The sequence below is a fragment of the Chrysemys picta genome, chromosome 3 (genome assembly GCF_011386835.1).
Source record: "Chrysemys picta bellii isolate R12L10 chromosome 3, ASM1138683v2, whole genome shotgun sequence".
In the NCBI taxonomy this organism is placed as follows: domain Eukaryota; kingdom Metazoa; phylum Chordata; order Testudines; family Emydidae; genus Chrysemys; species Chrysemys picta.
In genome coordinates this window covers 137451890-137466818 of record NC_088793.1, presented here as the reverse complement: position 1 = coordinate 137466818, position 14929 = coordinate 137451890, and the positions used below count along the sequence as shown (strand labels likewise).

At 39.3% G+C, this 14929-nt stretch overlaps 1 protein-coding gene across 6 annotated transcripts in view; it reads right to left on the bottom strand.

Annotated features, from left to right (window-relative positions):
* Positions 1 to 624: 624 nt before the first annotated feature.
* The window catches only part of FMN2 (formin 2), a 234585-nt gene continuing 220280 nt past the window's right edge, over positions 625 to 14929 (bottom strand). For 4 of the 6 annotated variants that reach the window (XM_065589091.1, XM_042848380.2, XM_065589093.1 and 1 more), the window contains 3 exons: positions 4227 to 4308; positions 3926 to 4022; positions 625 to 2725 (listed from right to left, as the gene is read on the bottom strand). In XM_065589091.1, the coding sequence (XP_065445163.1) occupies positions 3951 to 4022; positions 4227 to 4308 (154 nt within the window). In that variant the 3' untranslated portion in view covers positions 625 to 2725; positions 3926 to 3950. The remainder of the gene's footprint in view (positions 2726 to 3925; positions 4023 to 4226; positions 4309 to 14929) is intronic. The other 2 variants (XM_065589092.1, XM_065589094.1) reach the window with 1 other exon arrangement.

The window sequence follows — 14929 nt, the reverse complement described above, 5'->3', positions numbered from 1 at the left end:
CTCTGCTTTTAGAAACTGATCACTCAGATGTGACATGGGTTATCCATGTTACATGTGCAACTGGTTCTATACTACATCCTGAAATAGTGAGAGATGCACATGGTAGTGGCACTAGATTACTAGATGATGTATTAATTAACTGCTTCATAATTTATATGCAGCAATTCATCTGTATGTACACAAAGTCTTTGTCCTAAAACCCATTTTACCAGACTATTAGCTTCCCTATATTTGTAGGGACAAATCCTATGCGCAAGCAAGGACTGGGGACTAGCAAGAATCCTCTATTTGGGCCACAGAACAGCTTCCCAGCCATAGAGTGAGAGAATGAACCAGACGAGAGATGATGGTCACCTTGCTTAATGCACTATTGGAAGGCATTCAGATACTATGCAGGGAAAGTAATATAAGATCCTATATAAAATAGAATAGCGCTGTAGAAGTCCCTCCATGGCCCTGTGTAAAGGAGATATCCATATAGCTGTGAATTCACTACCCAACACCTTCTCCCTGCATGCTAAGGGATAAGGAGTAACCCCTTTCCACAAGCGAATTACATCAGTTCTGCTGACCCAGGGACCTCCTTGAGACAGCATAATGATCAGTGAAGGAAAAAGCAGCACCTTTGGTCTCATTATTCCTTTTATTTTCATATAAATTAACATTCTAAAAAAATTGAAGTAGAAACACTAAATACAGTATTGCACATAGCGATCTCTGTTAGATATCCTATTATTTCATTTAGTATGGTAATATACATACCGTTGGTACTGAAGGGAACAGGAAGGCTACAAAACCAAAACATGCGACTGTATCCTTGCACTTAAATAAAAATAAATGCAAAAGTTAAGAGCAAAAGACTATAGTTTACATAAATACAAACATGGGTTTGAATCAGTGCCATTAAAATAAACTTTATTTTTAAGTTACTTTCCATAGATTACTCATAACAGCAAATCTCTTTTCCTTTTGCAAGAAGTAACATTACTCCCAACAACACGATTTTAGAAATCAATTCTTGATAATCATATCCTTGCCAGAATTTATCGTGAACACAGAATTTCATATAGTTTTATCAAGCTACAGGAGAATTATTTTTCACACAAGTGAAGAACATCTTGTCTAGTGCTTAGTATAAGTGACTAACAATGGATTCCTGAGGTCATATTTTACATTGCCCTTATGACACCTGGTACAGTATATTTGCCTCTGGACAGCCAGGAATGCCTTGTGATATACTAGGCTAGACAGGGAATAATCCACCCCAGCAAGTTAGACCTCAAACCACTCAGAGGTTTATGCTACCCCTGTGTCTTCGATGCTAAGAGATTGTGAGCATGTGAACCCAATTCATTCCACACATTGCTGTTTCCAAGAAAACAGTGCTTTGAAAGAGAATGGTTACAAGGCCAATTCATGTTGGGCTCAGTAGTTACATCTGGGGCAGAGGGTCTTTATTGGGTCAACAAATCAAAACTAATAAATCCTTAAGTTAATTTCCAGATCACAAATAGAAATTAATCATGTGGATTAAAAAGGAAGGCATAATCACAGATTTCCATTGCCTCCTAGCCAATGATATGGACTACTTAGAGAGCAAAGTTTATGACTCTGATGTTAAATGTGAAATTGACATGAATTAGTCAATCGCCATTGTTTTGTTACTAGAGTTGACTACTGTATTTCTCTAATGCCAATTCCTAGATATATCTTTTTATATCCCTGTTAAAGGGAGTCTTAAATTAATTGAAAAGATAATTCAGAAAGGAAGTCTAGCTAGAAACATCGTAGTCCTGAGAATCCTATATGACTCAAATAATCAGCAATATAACTGTAATATCCCTTAAGTTTTTCTGCATACAAATCAGCTGCTTTACATGCTAGCAAGCTATAGTGCCCGAGTTCCTCTTTTATCCTCTGAAGTACTCCTGTGATTTTCTGTGTTTACTGCTTTTCACTTAAATGTTTTTGGTTCAGGTTTTCCAACTCCACTCTCCTGCTATTCACTATCTGGCAAAAGATGAAGAAAAAGTACGCTGCCTTATCGATTTTAAAGATAGTTACGGTAAACATCTTGTTCCACAAATATTTAGTCATGGTGGGCAACCAAACAAGTTGAGAAAGCATTGATTATACTGTATAAACAGCACTTAACGATTCAAAATACAAACTACAAATGTCAACGTGAAACGGATACAAACAATTCACTAGAAGTAACATTTCTTTCCCTAATCTAAATGCAGTGCCATGGAGTATTTGTGTTAGACAGATGTTGCCAGTAGGAATGGAAATATTTTACTGTATCAAGTAGCATTCTTGTGAAGTTCAACTTTAATAGAATTTTCAGCATGTTCAGAACTGATGCAGATGCTGCCTCTTAGGCATGCTGGTTTGGTCTACTGGTATTAGACCACAAACTTTACAAAATACCAGTTTTTGGGTGGAGAACGAGGCATGGGATATAGGGAACTTGTCTTATGTCCATAACTAATCTATTGCTGGGCACTTAATTACAGTGATTACATTCATTCATGAATGTACAGTACACATCTATCAGTGGGAAACTCTAGAGAACAAAAAGCAAATTTGAAAGGCCAAGAAGAAAACAATGATCTGAATGATGTAGTTTCCTTTCCCGTGCCCAACAGACATGTTGAGTTTTCCTGATCAAGTGGCAATGGCTTTTGCATTTCTTCTCTCAGATCTTCATACTTATCTTTGCTTTCTGAAAAGAAACACCATAAGAAGTTAAGTTATCATATATAAACATATGTATTATGCAAATATGTAAAGCACAGGGATACGTAGGCTGATCACCAAGTGTATCGAATATATAGTTTACTTATAAAACCCTGCAACAAACTCGGTTTTAAACAGATTTAAAGTACAAGAGGGCTAACCATGCCTGTGAAATATCTTTTTTTTATACTATTTGTAACTCTATTTATATTGTAAGCATTTTGTGGGCAGGGTCCATCCTTTTGTTGCAAGTACAGTGTCTAGCACAATGTTCTGATCCCCAGTTGGGGCTTTTTAGCAATACAAATAATTATAAATGTTATTTAATGCATGGCTGTTCTTAAAGAATACCATCAATCTGCATGATTTTATTCTTACAAAGTGGAAAAATCCAACCAAACAAGTTTTTAAAACCTACATCTTGATGTGATTACAAATAAAGTTGATAAACTAAGATCTAGTTTACCATTCCTAGCCAAGCTATTACTTCATTTACATTTCCTGTGTCACTAACCACGGCCAGTTACAATGAGAAACAACAGCAATAATTCTTTTCTTCGTGTGTTGGATTATGCCAGAGAGATTATGGTAAATGACAACATGTTTCATTTCAAGGACATGTGTCACATGTCACAATGATTCATAAAATAGCATTAAATACAAAACAAACTGAATCATGTTTTTAGGGAAAAAACATGACCAAGGAAATAGTCATTCATTTTTAAATATTGTCAAAAAAGAAGCATGGGCAGACACTATGAAAATTATGGACCAGATTAATTTTTCACTGGGAAAAAAATCCAGCCATTGTAAAATAGGCCCATGTTCTGAAAATGCTTATGCATGCACTTAACTTTAGAAATTTTAGTAGATGGCCACTGAAGTTAATAGGAATTGCTCATGTGCTTAAAACTAAAGATATGTGTAAGTATCTTCAGGAGCAAGGTGATAGTTTATAGGGAGCTGTATATAGCTCAAGAGATTAGTAAAAGTAGAGTACCTTCTTTTTCTAGATCTTGGTCTCTAACCCAGCCTAGGTGCATAGTGACTTACAGTCACTGGCATCTAATAGGTTGTCAGTGGCCCAGGGGACAGGTGACCTCATCACAAAATCCCCCATCACAATTGGAAGCTGAGCAGTGGGGCTGAGCATTGGATGAGTTTGGAGACTGAACTACCTCCTCACCAGCAAAGGTCTGTCTCTTCCAGGTTCAGGGGGATAAGGCACATTGGCAGGGCACTGTGGGGAAATTTTCACTGCCACTACCTGAGCTGCGTCTGTTCTGTGGATAAATATAGGACTTCAGGGTTGTCAATCTGGCACCTTTCACAAAAACGCTAAATTCAGACACATTTAAAAATAAACATTAACTAAATATGTCAGGATAACGTACATACAAAATGCAAAAAGAACAAAGAAAAAGAAAAAGTTAATAGGAGCAGTATAATATAATAATAATAATAATAATAATGCAATCCGTTCTTACTATTCCAGAATCATGTCTTGGCTTTATATTATAAAGTGATTTCCCCTTTTTCTGTCTGCACACTTCCTCTGCTTCTTTAACCCTGAAGAAAGAAATTTTGATGAATATTTCACTGGGTTAAAGCCATTTGCAAGACAGCACAAGATGTGAATCAAAGATTAAAGTTTAAAGATAACAAATGTGTAACTCCCTCACCCCACCCATACATGAATATGCAATGGTCTGCAAAATACCATTCATAATAAGTATTTGCTATTACAATACCATCAAGAAGACTGTATAATTTACCAGGAAAGATGCAATAACTTCTAATTAGTGTACATAAAAATCACATTCTCTACCATATCATTAAAATTAGGATGCAAATATATCATGGTTAAAAAATATACTGTCTGACCCAAAGAGTTGCTTTCCAAGTGTACATATTGGAAACTGCATTTCCATCATTCATTGTTTACACTTCTGAAATGACCCCTCAACATTTCGCTGTCTGCATACTGCCAACAAAAGCTATATGCATCCGAAGAAGTGGGCTGTAGTCCACGAAAGCTTATGCTACTGTGAAACAAAAGCTTTGCCACTCTTGATTGTGACTATTCCCCAATTTGTCCTTCATTTACCCAATGATTTAATTCATTTTGGCAGAAACTTATGAAACGATTCAGCATAAATGTCCAGTCTTTGCTTTCATATTCATAATTGAGGAAACTTGGTTTTCAATTTAAAACACGAACAAACAGAAACATTTTTCAGTTTTAGAGCAGTTTACAGTCTCTAGTCCTGATTCTGTGATCATTTACTGCTGGGATCAGTGCTTATTATTAGGAGCTGACCTCAGCGAGCCCGCTCACAGTAGTAAGTGATTGCAGGATTGGAGGCTAGTCTGGAATCCTTACTCACACAGTATTTATATATTTTGATTTACAATAAGTATGTACAAACCCACCACCAACCCATGCCTATTCAGGCACCTTTGTCAGATATTAAAAGTACAAAATAGCTGCTCCTCCGACCTACAATAAATCAAGCTCAAGCAATGCTCTCTCCCCCTCCAAAAACAGCCCTTATTATGCTCCTTCCTCTCCAAAAGCCTGGGTAGCCCTTGCAGCAGGCTCTGAACAGTGACACATTTGGGCTTTTTTAGAATAGGTTCTAAAGCTGAGGGGTTTTCGCAATGGGACTACTTGCTTCAATGCAGATCCCTCATGTGAGGAGGGCTGCAAGTCAGGACCTAATTAAATGATGCTCAGCAAACACAGCATCTATGATAGGATAAACCTCTCTGGGTCCAGCAGCAGGGTGTTGTCATTGGGGTACTACCCCCTAGGACCTGCTCCTGTCAGTAGCCTGCCAGAGCCCAGTTCTGGCGAGCTAAAGGACACTGTTTCAAATGTGTTTGCTTCATTAAGATTTTGATTGATCTGCGGTTCAATCTAATATTGCCATTGGGTGTTTGAAGCATTGATCCTGTGTCGGGCATTCCGTTATTGAACCTTTATGTTTCAGAGGCTTCTACTGGGTTATTTTGTAAATGGTGACTCTTAATGGGGTGGACTCTTGAGTGAAGGATGGCAATGTACTTTATAAAGAAAAATATAGCAAAAGAGAGTCAGGTAAAACCCATATTGACTTTCTGTATAGTTGCCAGCAGTGTGAATTTTGGAGACCGCGTACTTTGCCTTTTTATCATCATCCAACAGTGGGAAATAAACAGGAAAAATATACTGAAGGAATGAGTACAGAGACCAATGATACATCCTTGGGCTGGTCCCAATGGATATTCTCCAAACCACTTGCATGTCTGCTATTTCGCGGTGACTATAAGGAGCAATGTGAGAAGAAGTTAAAAAAAATCATTGTTTTATGTTATTAAGGGCCAGATTTTCAAAAGAGACCAGCTCCCATTTAGAAACTTAAATGCAAGTGGCCAGTTTTTCAGAAGCGCTCAGCACCCAGTGAAAATGTGACCCCCAAGTGTGTCTGCTGAGCACTTTTGAAAATTTGGTGTCAAGTCATTGTCCTTTTTATCCAACTTCAGCCAACATCCCCCAGCTTTTTCACAAATGCAAAATGTATACTTTTACAAATCAGCTTTGATCACAATTCTCTGCCAGTTGTGAAATCAAAGCTCTGACTGCACTCAACATCTTAAACTTAATATAGAAATGTTTCTAATTGTCCAGGTTTTTTTTTTTAAAAAAGGTGATTACACATTATTTCGAAACTGCATTTCCAGACTAAATGAGAAGCAGATGAGATGGTGCTGCACAATATACACAGAGCCTTTGCAAAACTGCTTAACAGCCAAGTAATGCGGCTTTTGTAAAAGGTATTGTAAATGGGTTCAATAAAGGTAGCAGCCAAGATGTAGTGGTAGCTTTACAACAGTGGCTTAGACAGATGGTATAAAATGCAGTCGAGTTCACAGGACTCTGTTTGTTCACTTCCAAAGACCGACTTACCCTTCCTAATCGACTTCTGTGTAAATTTGATCACATTTGAAGGAAGGAAAGTCACCCATCTCCTGTGGTCACTTCCTAATAATCTATTAGACAGTTTTTCCAAGAAAAGATATTACCTCACCCCCCCATGTCTCTTTAGACACATTTGAGACATTAAAAAGGGTCTATTACTAAGATTAATATACAACAGTGTATCTATCATTTTATGCAATTATAGCTGCTAGATAAGTGGCATATCCCACTTTAGCAAAAGTGGGTCAGATTCTTGGCTGCTGTAAATCAGCAGAGCTCCACGTGGCCTAGTATATGCTCCTAACTCATCAACAAATTCATGGGTTATACTAAATAATTGATATTCTGCAAATACTAAGACTTCTCAACAACCTCTAATGCAAAGAACAGATGGTGTGAAACACCCCACAATATTTTTCTAAACCAACTCACTCTGATCTGGAAATTGCTGTCCAGTAACATAAGGGAAGCTTTAGTTCCATGCTCTATCCCAACTAAGTGACCCATCCCTGGGACATACTGGCCATTGTGTTTTATTGATGACCACATATGGCAGTTCTGTTGTGGACTACGAGTCAATGCAAAGTCGCTGACTTGGATATTTTCTGGTAGATGTCAGAGATGCCCAGGCAGATCCAAGAGAAAACTAACTGTTCATGGCATTACAATGGGAACAAAAAAAACCTCACATATATTGTAAGTACTTCATCAGCATAAGGTGCTAAAATTCTACCTTTTTCAGTGGAATCTTTGAGCTATCCAACATTGATTTCCCCTCCATTCTAAAAAGAATATTATTTCTAAACCAGATAATATTGTAACTTAGAGCTGGTTAACATATTTCAAATTCCAAAATTGACAAAGTTTAATTAAAATTTTGAATTTCATTCAGAAAAGGGAAGAAATAACCATAAATTTTAGTGAAAATGTCTCCATATTTCAACCAGCTCTAATTATAGGTTGTGGTCCTATATGAAAGAAATCCTACAGAAGCTGACAGGCAGCTTGGCCAAACCTGAGCGGTGTGGGGCTCCAAGAGTGCTGGGTAGGCAATGGGAGCAAGCAGAGCTGGGCAGCCAGGATCAGGAGGAGTTGATCCTGGGGAGGCACTCTGGTGAGTGGCCAGGAAGCGGGTAGTGCGTGAAGGGCTGGGGGGGCAAGTTGATGGTGGGCTCTGAGGTGAATAAGGAGTGTTGGGGACTGTAGGGTGAGGGGCTAGAGCTGAGATTGGGATCTTGGAAGGTCAATGGGGATTTGGGGAAAATGGGGGATGCTGGGGGCTGAGGTCAGTGGAACGAATGTCAGGGCTGCTGGTGTGATGTGTGTGGGGGCTGTCAGGAGAAGTGGAGGCTGATGGAGGGTCGTTTGGGTATATGTGGGTGGGAGGGAGGGGTATTCAAAGGCTTGTGTGGGGTTTTGTGGGGTAGGGAGCACTTTGCTGAGCAAACCTGGTGCAGGGGGTGTTTATACCGCAGAGGGCTGGCAGCAGCTGAAGCAGAGCACTTCTGCTCTGGATGTGCTGCTCTGGCAGAGAGGACTGCGAGGCAGCATCCTCAGAGGTTCTCATTCCTCTCGTCTGTTTCTCCTACAGAGGGAACTCACTTCTCAGGAGGATAATTTACATTGGAAACAGCCCCAGCCCTGCTCCTGCCAGCTCTCCCCCTTCAGCTCTCCCTTTGGGTTAAAAAACATAGAGGACCCCCCTCTGTGAGAGACAGATAGCTCAGTGGTTTGAGCATTGGCCTGCTAAACCCAGGGTTGAGAGTTCAATCCTTGAGGAGGCCACTTAGGGATCTGGGGCAAAAATCTGTCTGGGGATTGGTCCTGCTTTGATCAGGGGGTTGGACTAGATGACCTCCTGAGGTCCCTTCCAACCCTGATATTCTATGATTCTATGATCTAGCCAGCAAGTCCTCACCTTCCCCCAGACTTTGTATTCCCATCTCTGCTGCTTCCATTCTACCTTGGGCAGGGGCTGGGTGACAGCTGCCATGGCATATGGATCTCAGTCTAGTTTGGCAAAGTGTGTGTGTGTGTTTTAGCTGGGGGGAGGCAGCATACGTTCTCTGCATGCCATAACAAGTCATAGGTGGGGTGGAAATCAGTAAGTTCACTGCTGCTGTTTTGTATTACTACAGCTTTGGAAGAGAACTGCAGTGTTTATATTGGTTTGTTAAGGAGTGGCTTGTTTTGAGAGACAATAGGACTTGTCACTGTTGAAAAACCTGGCCACCCTGCTTGGCCACCCTGCTCAAATTTGCCCCTCCCCACATCATGACAGAGGTGTGTCTGGGTCAAACCTGAATGAGTGGTGCTTGCCTCCCCCCATACTTCTACCATAGCCACTGAATCATCAGCAGGCTCATCATGTCTGCCCCCTGAAAATCCGCTGCACCCCCACAGTGTAGAACCTCTGTTTTAGGGGGCAAGAGGAGAGTAGCATACTGACTTTTTGCCTAAGATGGCAGATTGTCTTGTATATCACATGCACTGTCTACTTTAAGGAAGGCAGGGCCCCCAACATCCACAGAGTACAGGGTCCCAAAAATCTTTAACCTGGACCTGTTTATATATATTGAAATCTCCAACTGCAACTTTGACTGTTTTGCAGGATAGCTCTTGCAGAGACATGCTACAAGCCAATTGGCAATTAAACTTGGACTCTTAATAGGTCTTGTCTTCCAGTTTGGAAAATTAGGTCTTTAATTCTTCAGGACAGTGCAACACAGTATTAGGCACTAAGAGAGCTTCACCTGCTTCTACTCTAGACTATCATAAAAGGTACATGGTGCGGTGTGACTTATGTTCTAAGACGATGAGCCAATTGGTAGGCTGCATGGCCAATACTAAAAAAGAACTTCTCTTGAGCCTGTGAATATGTAATTTATGGCACTATAAATGTGGTAAGTGAAAAATAGTGTGGTCTAGTGGACAGGGCCCAAAGCTGGGAGCCAGGAACTACTGAATTCTACTCACAGACAAACCACTTACTCATTGTGTGGCTTTGGGCTACTTTAACCTGTCTGTCTCTTGGCCTCCTGCTCCTGTGATGAGATACATGCAGGCAGATTCTTGTGCTTGCAGGGAGCCTCACTGAAGTCAATACAACTCCACATGCATGCATCTCTAGCATCAGAAACTAAGCTTCTTCATCTGTAAAATGAAGATAAAATTTAGCTACATCACTGGGGTGCTGTGTGAGGCTTAATTTGTGACTATATAAAAAAATGGAAAGCATTGTGTAAGTGTTAAACTGTAGTATTACATACAAGAAGTTTGGTAAAAGCATTACCTTTTATCTCCAGCCTACAGCTGTGATCATTAGGCTTTTTCGGTGCTAAATCCAAAAGCAACTAAACTATTATTAATTGTTGCAATGTGCAAACATATATTCTGAAGGCTGAAAATAGGACTTAATCCAGGATTTTGTTTAAATTTAAAATTAAAATGTACTGATTTCTCCTTTCAAAAAGCTCTAAAAATATACTGGTTTGAAAATTTCTACCACTTAAAATTACAGAAATCAAAAGGGCAGACAAGCAGCCACCAGCTAGACTAATACTTTAGATTAGTTGGACATGACTTTGAAATGTCATCAGCAGTTTCCTCCCTTCCTTGGAAGTCAGTATGTTTGTACTTTTTCACTATGATAAAGTGGACAGAGGAATGAACTCATTTTAAATTCCCTTTTCTTTGCCAACTGCCATGTTTTATAATACCTGCTGTGATATGCACAGGATTTGTCAATTATTTAAATTAATAATTTTGAATTATGCAAATGATTATATTTAACATTTCCATTGTGTTTTCATCTATACATATGAAAGGAATTTTCAAATTGGATAAGCATAAGGCAGAGAAGTGAGAAGAACCTTGGCTAATATATTTTCTATTTGTTCTATTAAGAAATATGCTAAAAATTAGTCATATATATGTATGACTGATTTACTATATATTGAAATATATGTTGAATATTTTATAATGTATAAAGTGCCTATCACCATACCAATCAGCAATACTTGCAAAAAAATTAAAACAGAAATTATATTTAAATAGCTATAAAGTATGAACAAAATTAAAGAGAACAACCTGTGCTAGCATCAAAAATATATTATTAGCCACACAGGAATAAAACAAAAGAAATGAAGACAAAGGGAACAACACCAAATCAATAAAAAGATTGGGGGGAGAGGGGAAGGGCTGAGAACTGTGGAATGTCCACAATTCTAATAATAAACAAGAATCTTGGAAGGGATATAAACCATCATGCCTCAAGGAACAAACTCACCTCTTACTATTGGGGTTAGGAGGAAACTTTCCCTGGGGGCAAATTATTCCACAACTGGCTACTGCAGGGCTTCTTGCACCTTCCCCCAAAGCATCTGGTGCTGTCCACTGGGAAGCAGGTCACTGGATTTGATGGACCACTGATCTGATCCAACTGCTATAGTCCTAAATATGTTTTGTCTAAGTAAGCACTGTGAGGTTGGGCCCCATTTTTGTAATAAATGTTCTAGCTATTACAACACAAAACCACTGAACAAATTCACAGTTTCAAGTGAATCAGAAAAAAGTAGGTCAGTTATATGTCATAATCCTGGAAGAAGATGTGGCTGAATGTACAGTACATAGAAATTAAAGGTCACAAGCTCATTTACTCATACTCATTTTACTGTTCTTTAATAGTCTAAGAAACTAGTCTTAATCTTAATATTTTTACATAAATAATAAAGTAGGATACAATTTGCTAAAACATACACTTTTACTTACTGCTCTGATGATATCAACCCTATCTCAGCTCTCTTCACTGGGTTCCTGCTTCATTCTGCATAAAGTTCAGACTCCTTTATGTCACTTTTAAGGCTTACCACAATTTTGCTTCATCTATATCTCATTGTTTCTACTTACTTTTACTCTCACACCTTTTGCGCTGCTCACTCATCTTACCTTGGTGTCAATCACCTTTGGCTCACTCACAATTTTGTGCCTTTTTCTCACTCCCCTACTATTGACTTCAGTGTCAATGCATGTGGAGGTGCTATTTAATGAGTTTTACTCAGATGTAATAATTTTTTGAACACTGTAAGTGACCTGGTCAGAGAGATAAAGTTACTGTTTAACTATGGTGCGTTATTACTATTTTCTGTATGAATATATTTATCTAACTTCATAGGGGACTGTGGGAAAAGCAAGCAGGAAAGGAACATTTCTATACAAGAAAACCCCACTGGGGTGGGGGAGAGAAGGGAGGACAATTACAGAACAATGGCATACATCCAGGTTGCTGTGACACAGATCTTCTAAAAAGCCCTTTGCTGGAAAGGGGGAGGGTGTCAATTGTCAGGAGCTTTCTAGAGGGACAGGCTGACAGAGAGAGACTTTGCTTTTAAGGGGGCTGTTTGGTCACTGTATTACCACAGTCATTGCTGCTGATGTGTAAAGAACTGTAGGACCAGTCTACACTACAGCACTACATCGGCAGAACTGCACCAATACAATGGTGCCACTGTAGCACGTCTGGTGAAGATACGCTATGCCGATGGGAGAGCACTCTCTCACCAGCATAATTACTTTACCTCAGCGAGAAGCGTAAGCATTGTTGGTGGGAGAGCATCACCTGCCGACACAGTGCCGGTGTGGACAGTGCAAAACTTGTGACACTTTTCACACCCCTGAGTGATGTAAGTTAGATCAGCTTAACCGGTAGTGTAGACCTGCCCCAAGTCAGACCTGCTGAGATAATCATCGTGTGATTCCATCCTGAGACAGGTGATGGCACAAGGCCTGAGAACAGAGAAGAGGATGCATTCAGACAGACCAGGAGGGGTCAGAGGTGCAGTTAACCCAATAACTGTGATAGGGACTACTCACATGCTTAAAATTAAGCATGTGCTTAGCTGCTTTGCTGGATCCAGGCCCGAAAGTCCTCAGTTTCCATTTTTCAAGCCCTTCCCAAAATCCACTCCTTTCAGCAAACTTTCACTTCCATTCCATTGCTAGCTACTCCTTTTCTGCCCCCACTGTATTGCCTCGATTAAAACACAAGAATATACAAGCTTCATACATAACACAACATCAGTCACATTGTCTTTTATAGTCTTTGCTCCTCCCTTCTTCACCTGTTGTCATTTCTTGTGTTTTTTAAAATCAAGACCTAATCTTACAAACACTTACTACCAGGGTTAGTACTCACTATTGTGGGTTGTCCAATTTAAAGCTAATGTTGTTCCAGTACTGTAAAGGGGTAAATGGGATGACCCAGGTAATTATAAGCCTGTCAACCTGACATTGATCCTGGACAAGATAATGGAGAGGTTGATACAGGACAAAGGAGCGTAATATAATTAATGCTAATCAACATGGATTTAAGGAAAATCCTGTTAAACTCACTTGATATCTTTTTTCATAAGATGACAAGTTTGGTCGATAAGGGAATAGTATTGATATATTATACTTATGCAGCATCAAGTCAAATGTCTTACAGAAATCTGACATTTTAATTAAAAACTAGAATACTACAAAATTAATATGGCACACATGACATGGATTAAAAGCTGGCTAACAGGATAGTTCTCCAAATGTAATTGTAAATGGGAATTGTCATTGAGCAGGTGTGTTTCTAGTGGGATTCCCACAGAAATCAGTGCTTGGCACTACACTATTTGGAAGAAAACATAAAATCATCACTGATAAAGTTTTCAGAGGACACAAAAAGTAGGGAAGTGGTAAATAATGAAGAGGACAGGTCACGGATACAGAGGGGCCTGAATTGCTTGGTAAGCTGGCAACTGCAAACACACACTATCCATGTTAATAGGTGCAAAAGTAAACGTATACATATATGAACAGAGAATGTAGGCCATACTTACAAAATGGGGGACTCTACCCTCGGAAGCAGTGACTCTGAGAAAGATTTAGAGGAGGTGATAGATAATCAAATGAACGAACTCCCAGTGCAATGCACAAAAGGATGAATGTGATCCTTGGATGTTGATCAATTGGAGAGAGTTCAGAGAAGAACCCAAGAATGGTAAAAGAATTAGAAAACCTTCCTTATAGTGGCAGATTCAAGGAGTTTAATCTACTTAGTTTAACAAAGGGACGGTTAAGGGGTAACTTGATTACAGTCCATAAGTACCTACACGTGGAACACATATTTGACAACAGACTCTTAAATGTAGCAGAGAGAGATATAGCAAGATCCAATGGCTGGAAGTTGAAGCTAGAGAAATTCAGACTGAAAATAAGGCGTACATTTTTAACAGGGTAATTAACTATTGGAACACTTTATCAAAGGTTGTAATGGATTCTCCATCACTGGCAATTTTTAAATCAAGACTGGATGTTTTTCTAAAAAGTGATGCTCTAGTCCAAACAGAGATTATTTTGCAGAAATTCTATGGCCTGTGTTACACAGAGAGTCAGACTAGATGAGCACAATGGTGCCTTCTGGCCTTGGAATCTATAAATTGCAGAGACCAGTCACAACAGTGTGCAATCTCAGGATCAGACCTGTACGATGCTTTATAAATATTAAGTAAAATTTCCATAATTTGAATCCACCTCATCCAGACAGATGTATGTCTTCACTTAGTTAAAATGGTTTATTCCAGAAAGGATTTCCTCCAATGCAGCTACAGCAATAGTGAAACACTCAGTAAATGTAAAAAAAACATGCAACATCCATGAGCATGTGAAAAACCTACATTTTAGCTAGTTATTATGCAGTGCAAAAGAGAGGCTCTCAAATCCTGCCTTTGAATAAAATTTGGATAGTTTACTAAGGGTTAATCTAAACAGAGGGAGCGGTTTCTTGTTTCCATCATAATAAAATTGTTTTTCTTCAGCACTTTCACCTCCCACTCCCCCTATTTATTGTCAGGCAAATATATACAAAAAGTTCACCATGATTAAGTTTAAAGACAGCTTGCAAGATGAATAAGGGAGATACACTTTGGCACAGATACAGGAAAAAGAAACCAGACGTCCTTGCAGCCCCGAAGGCAGAATCATTTTATCTACCTTCTAGACCAAACGCCAGCCTGACCACAGCCTTATCAAGACTGAGAGAATTTCTCTCATCATTCAATCCAATGAGAAGGGGAGCCACTTCCCTGCCACAAAGCATTAATAATTTTGTCTGAATAAGTATCTGTGGCAGACAGATTCATTTCCGACTGGCTCCGAGTAGGCTTGGTGGAGATACCCTTACACTTCACTAGAGTCTAC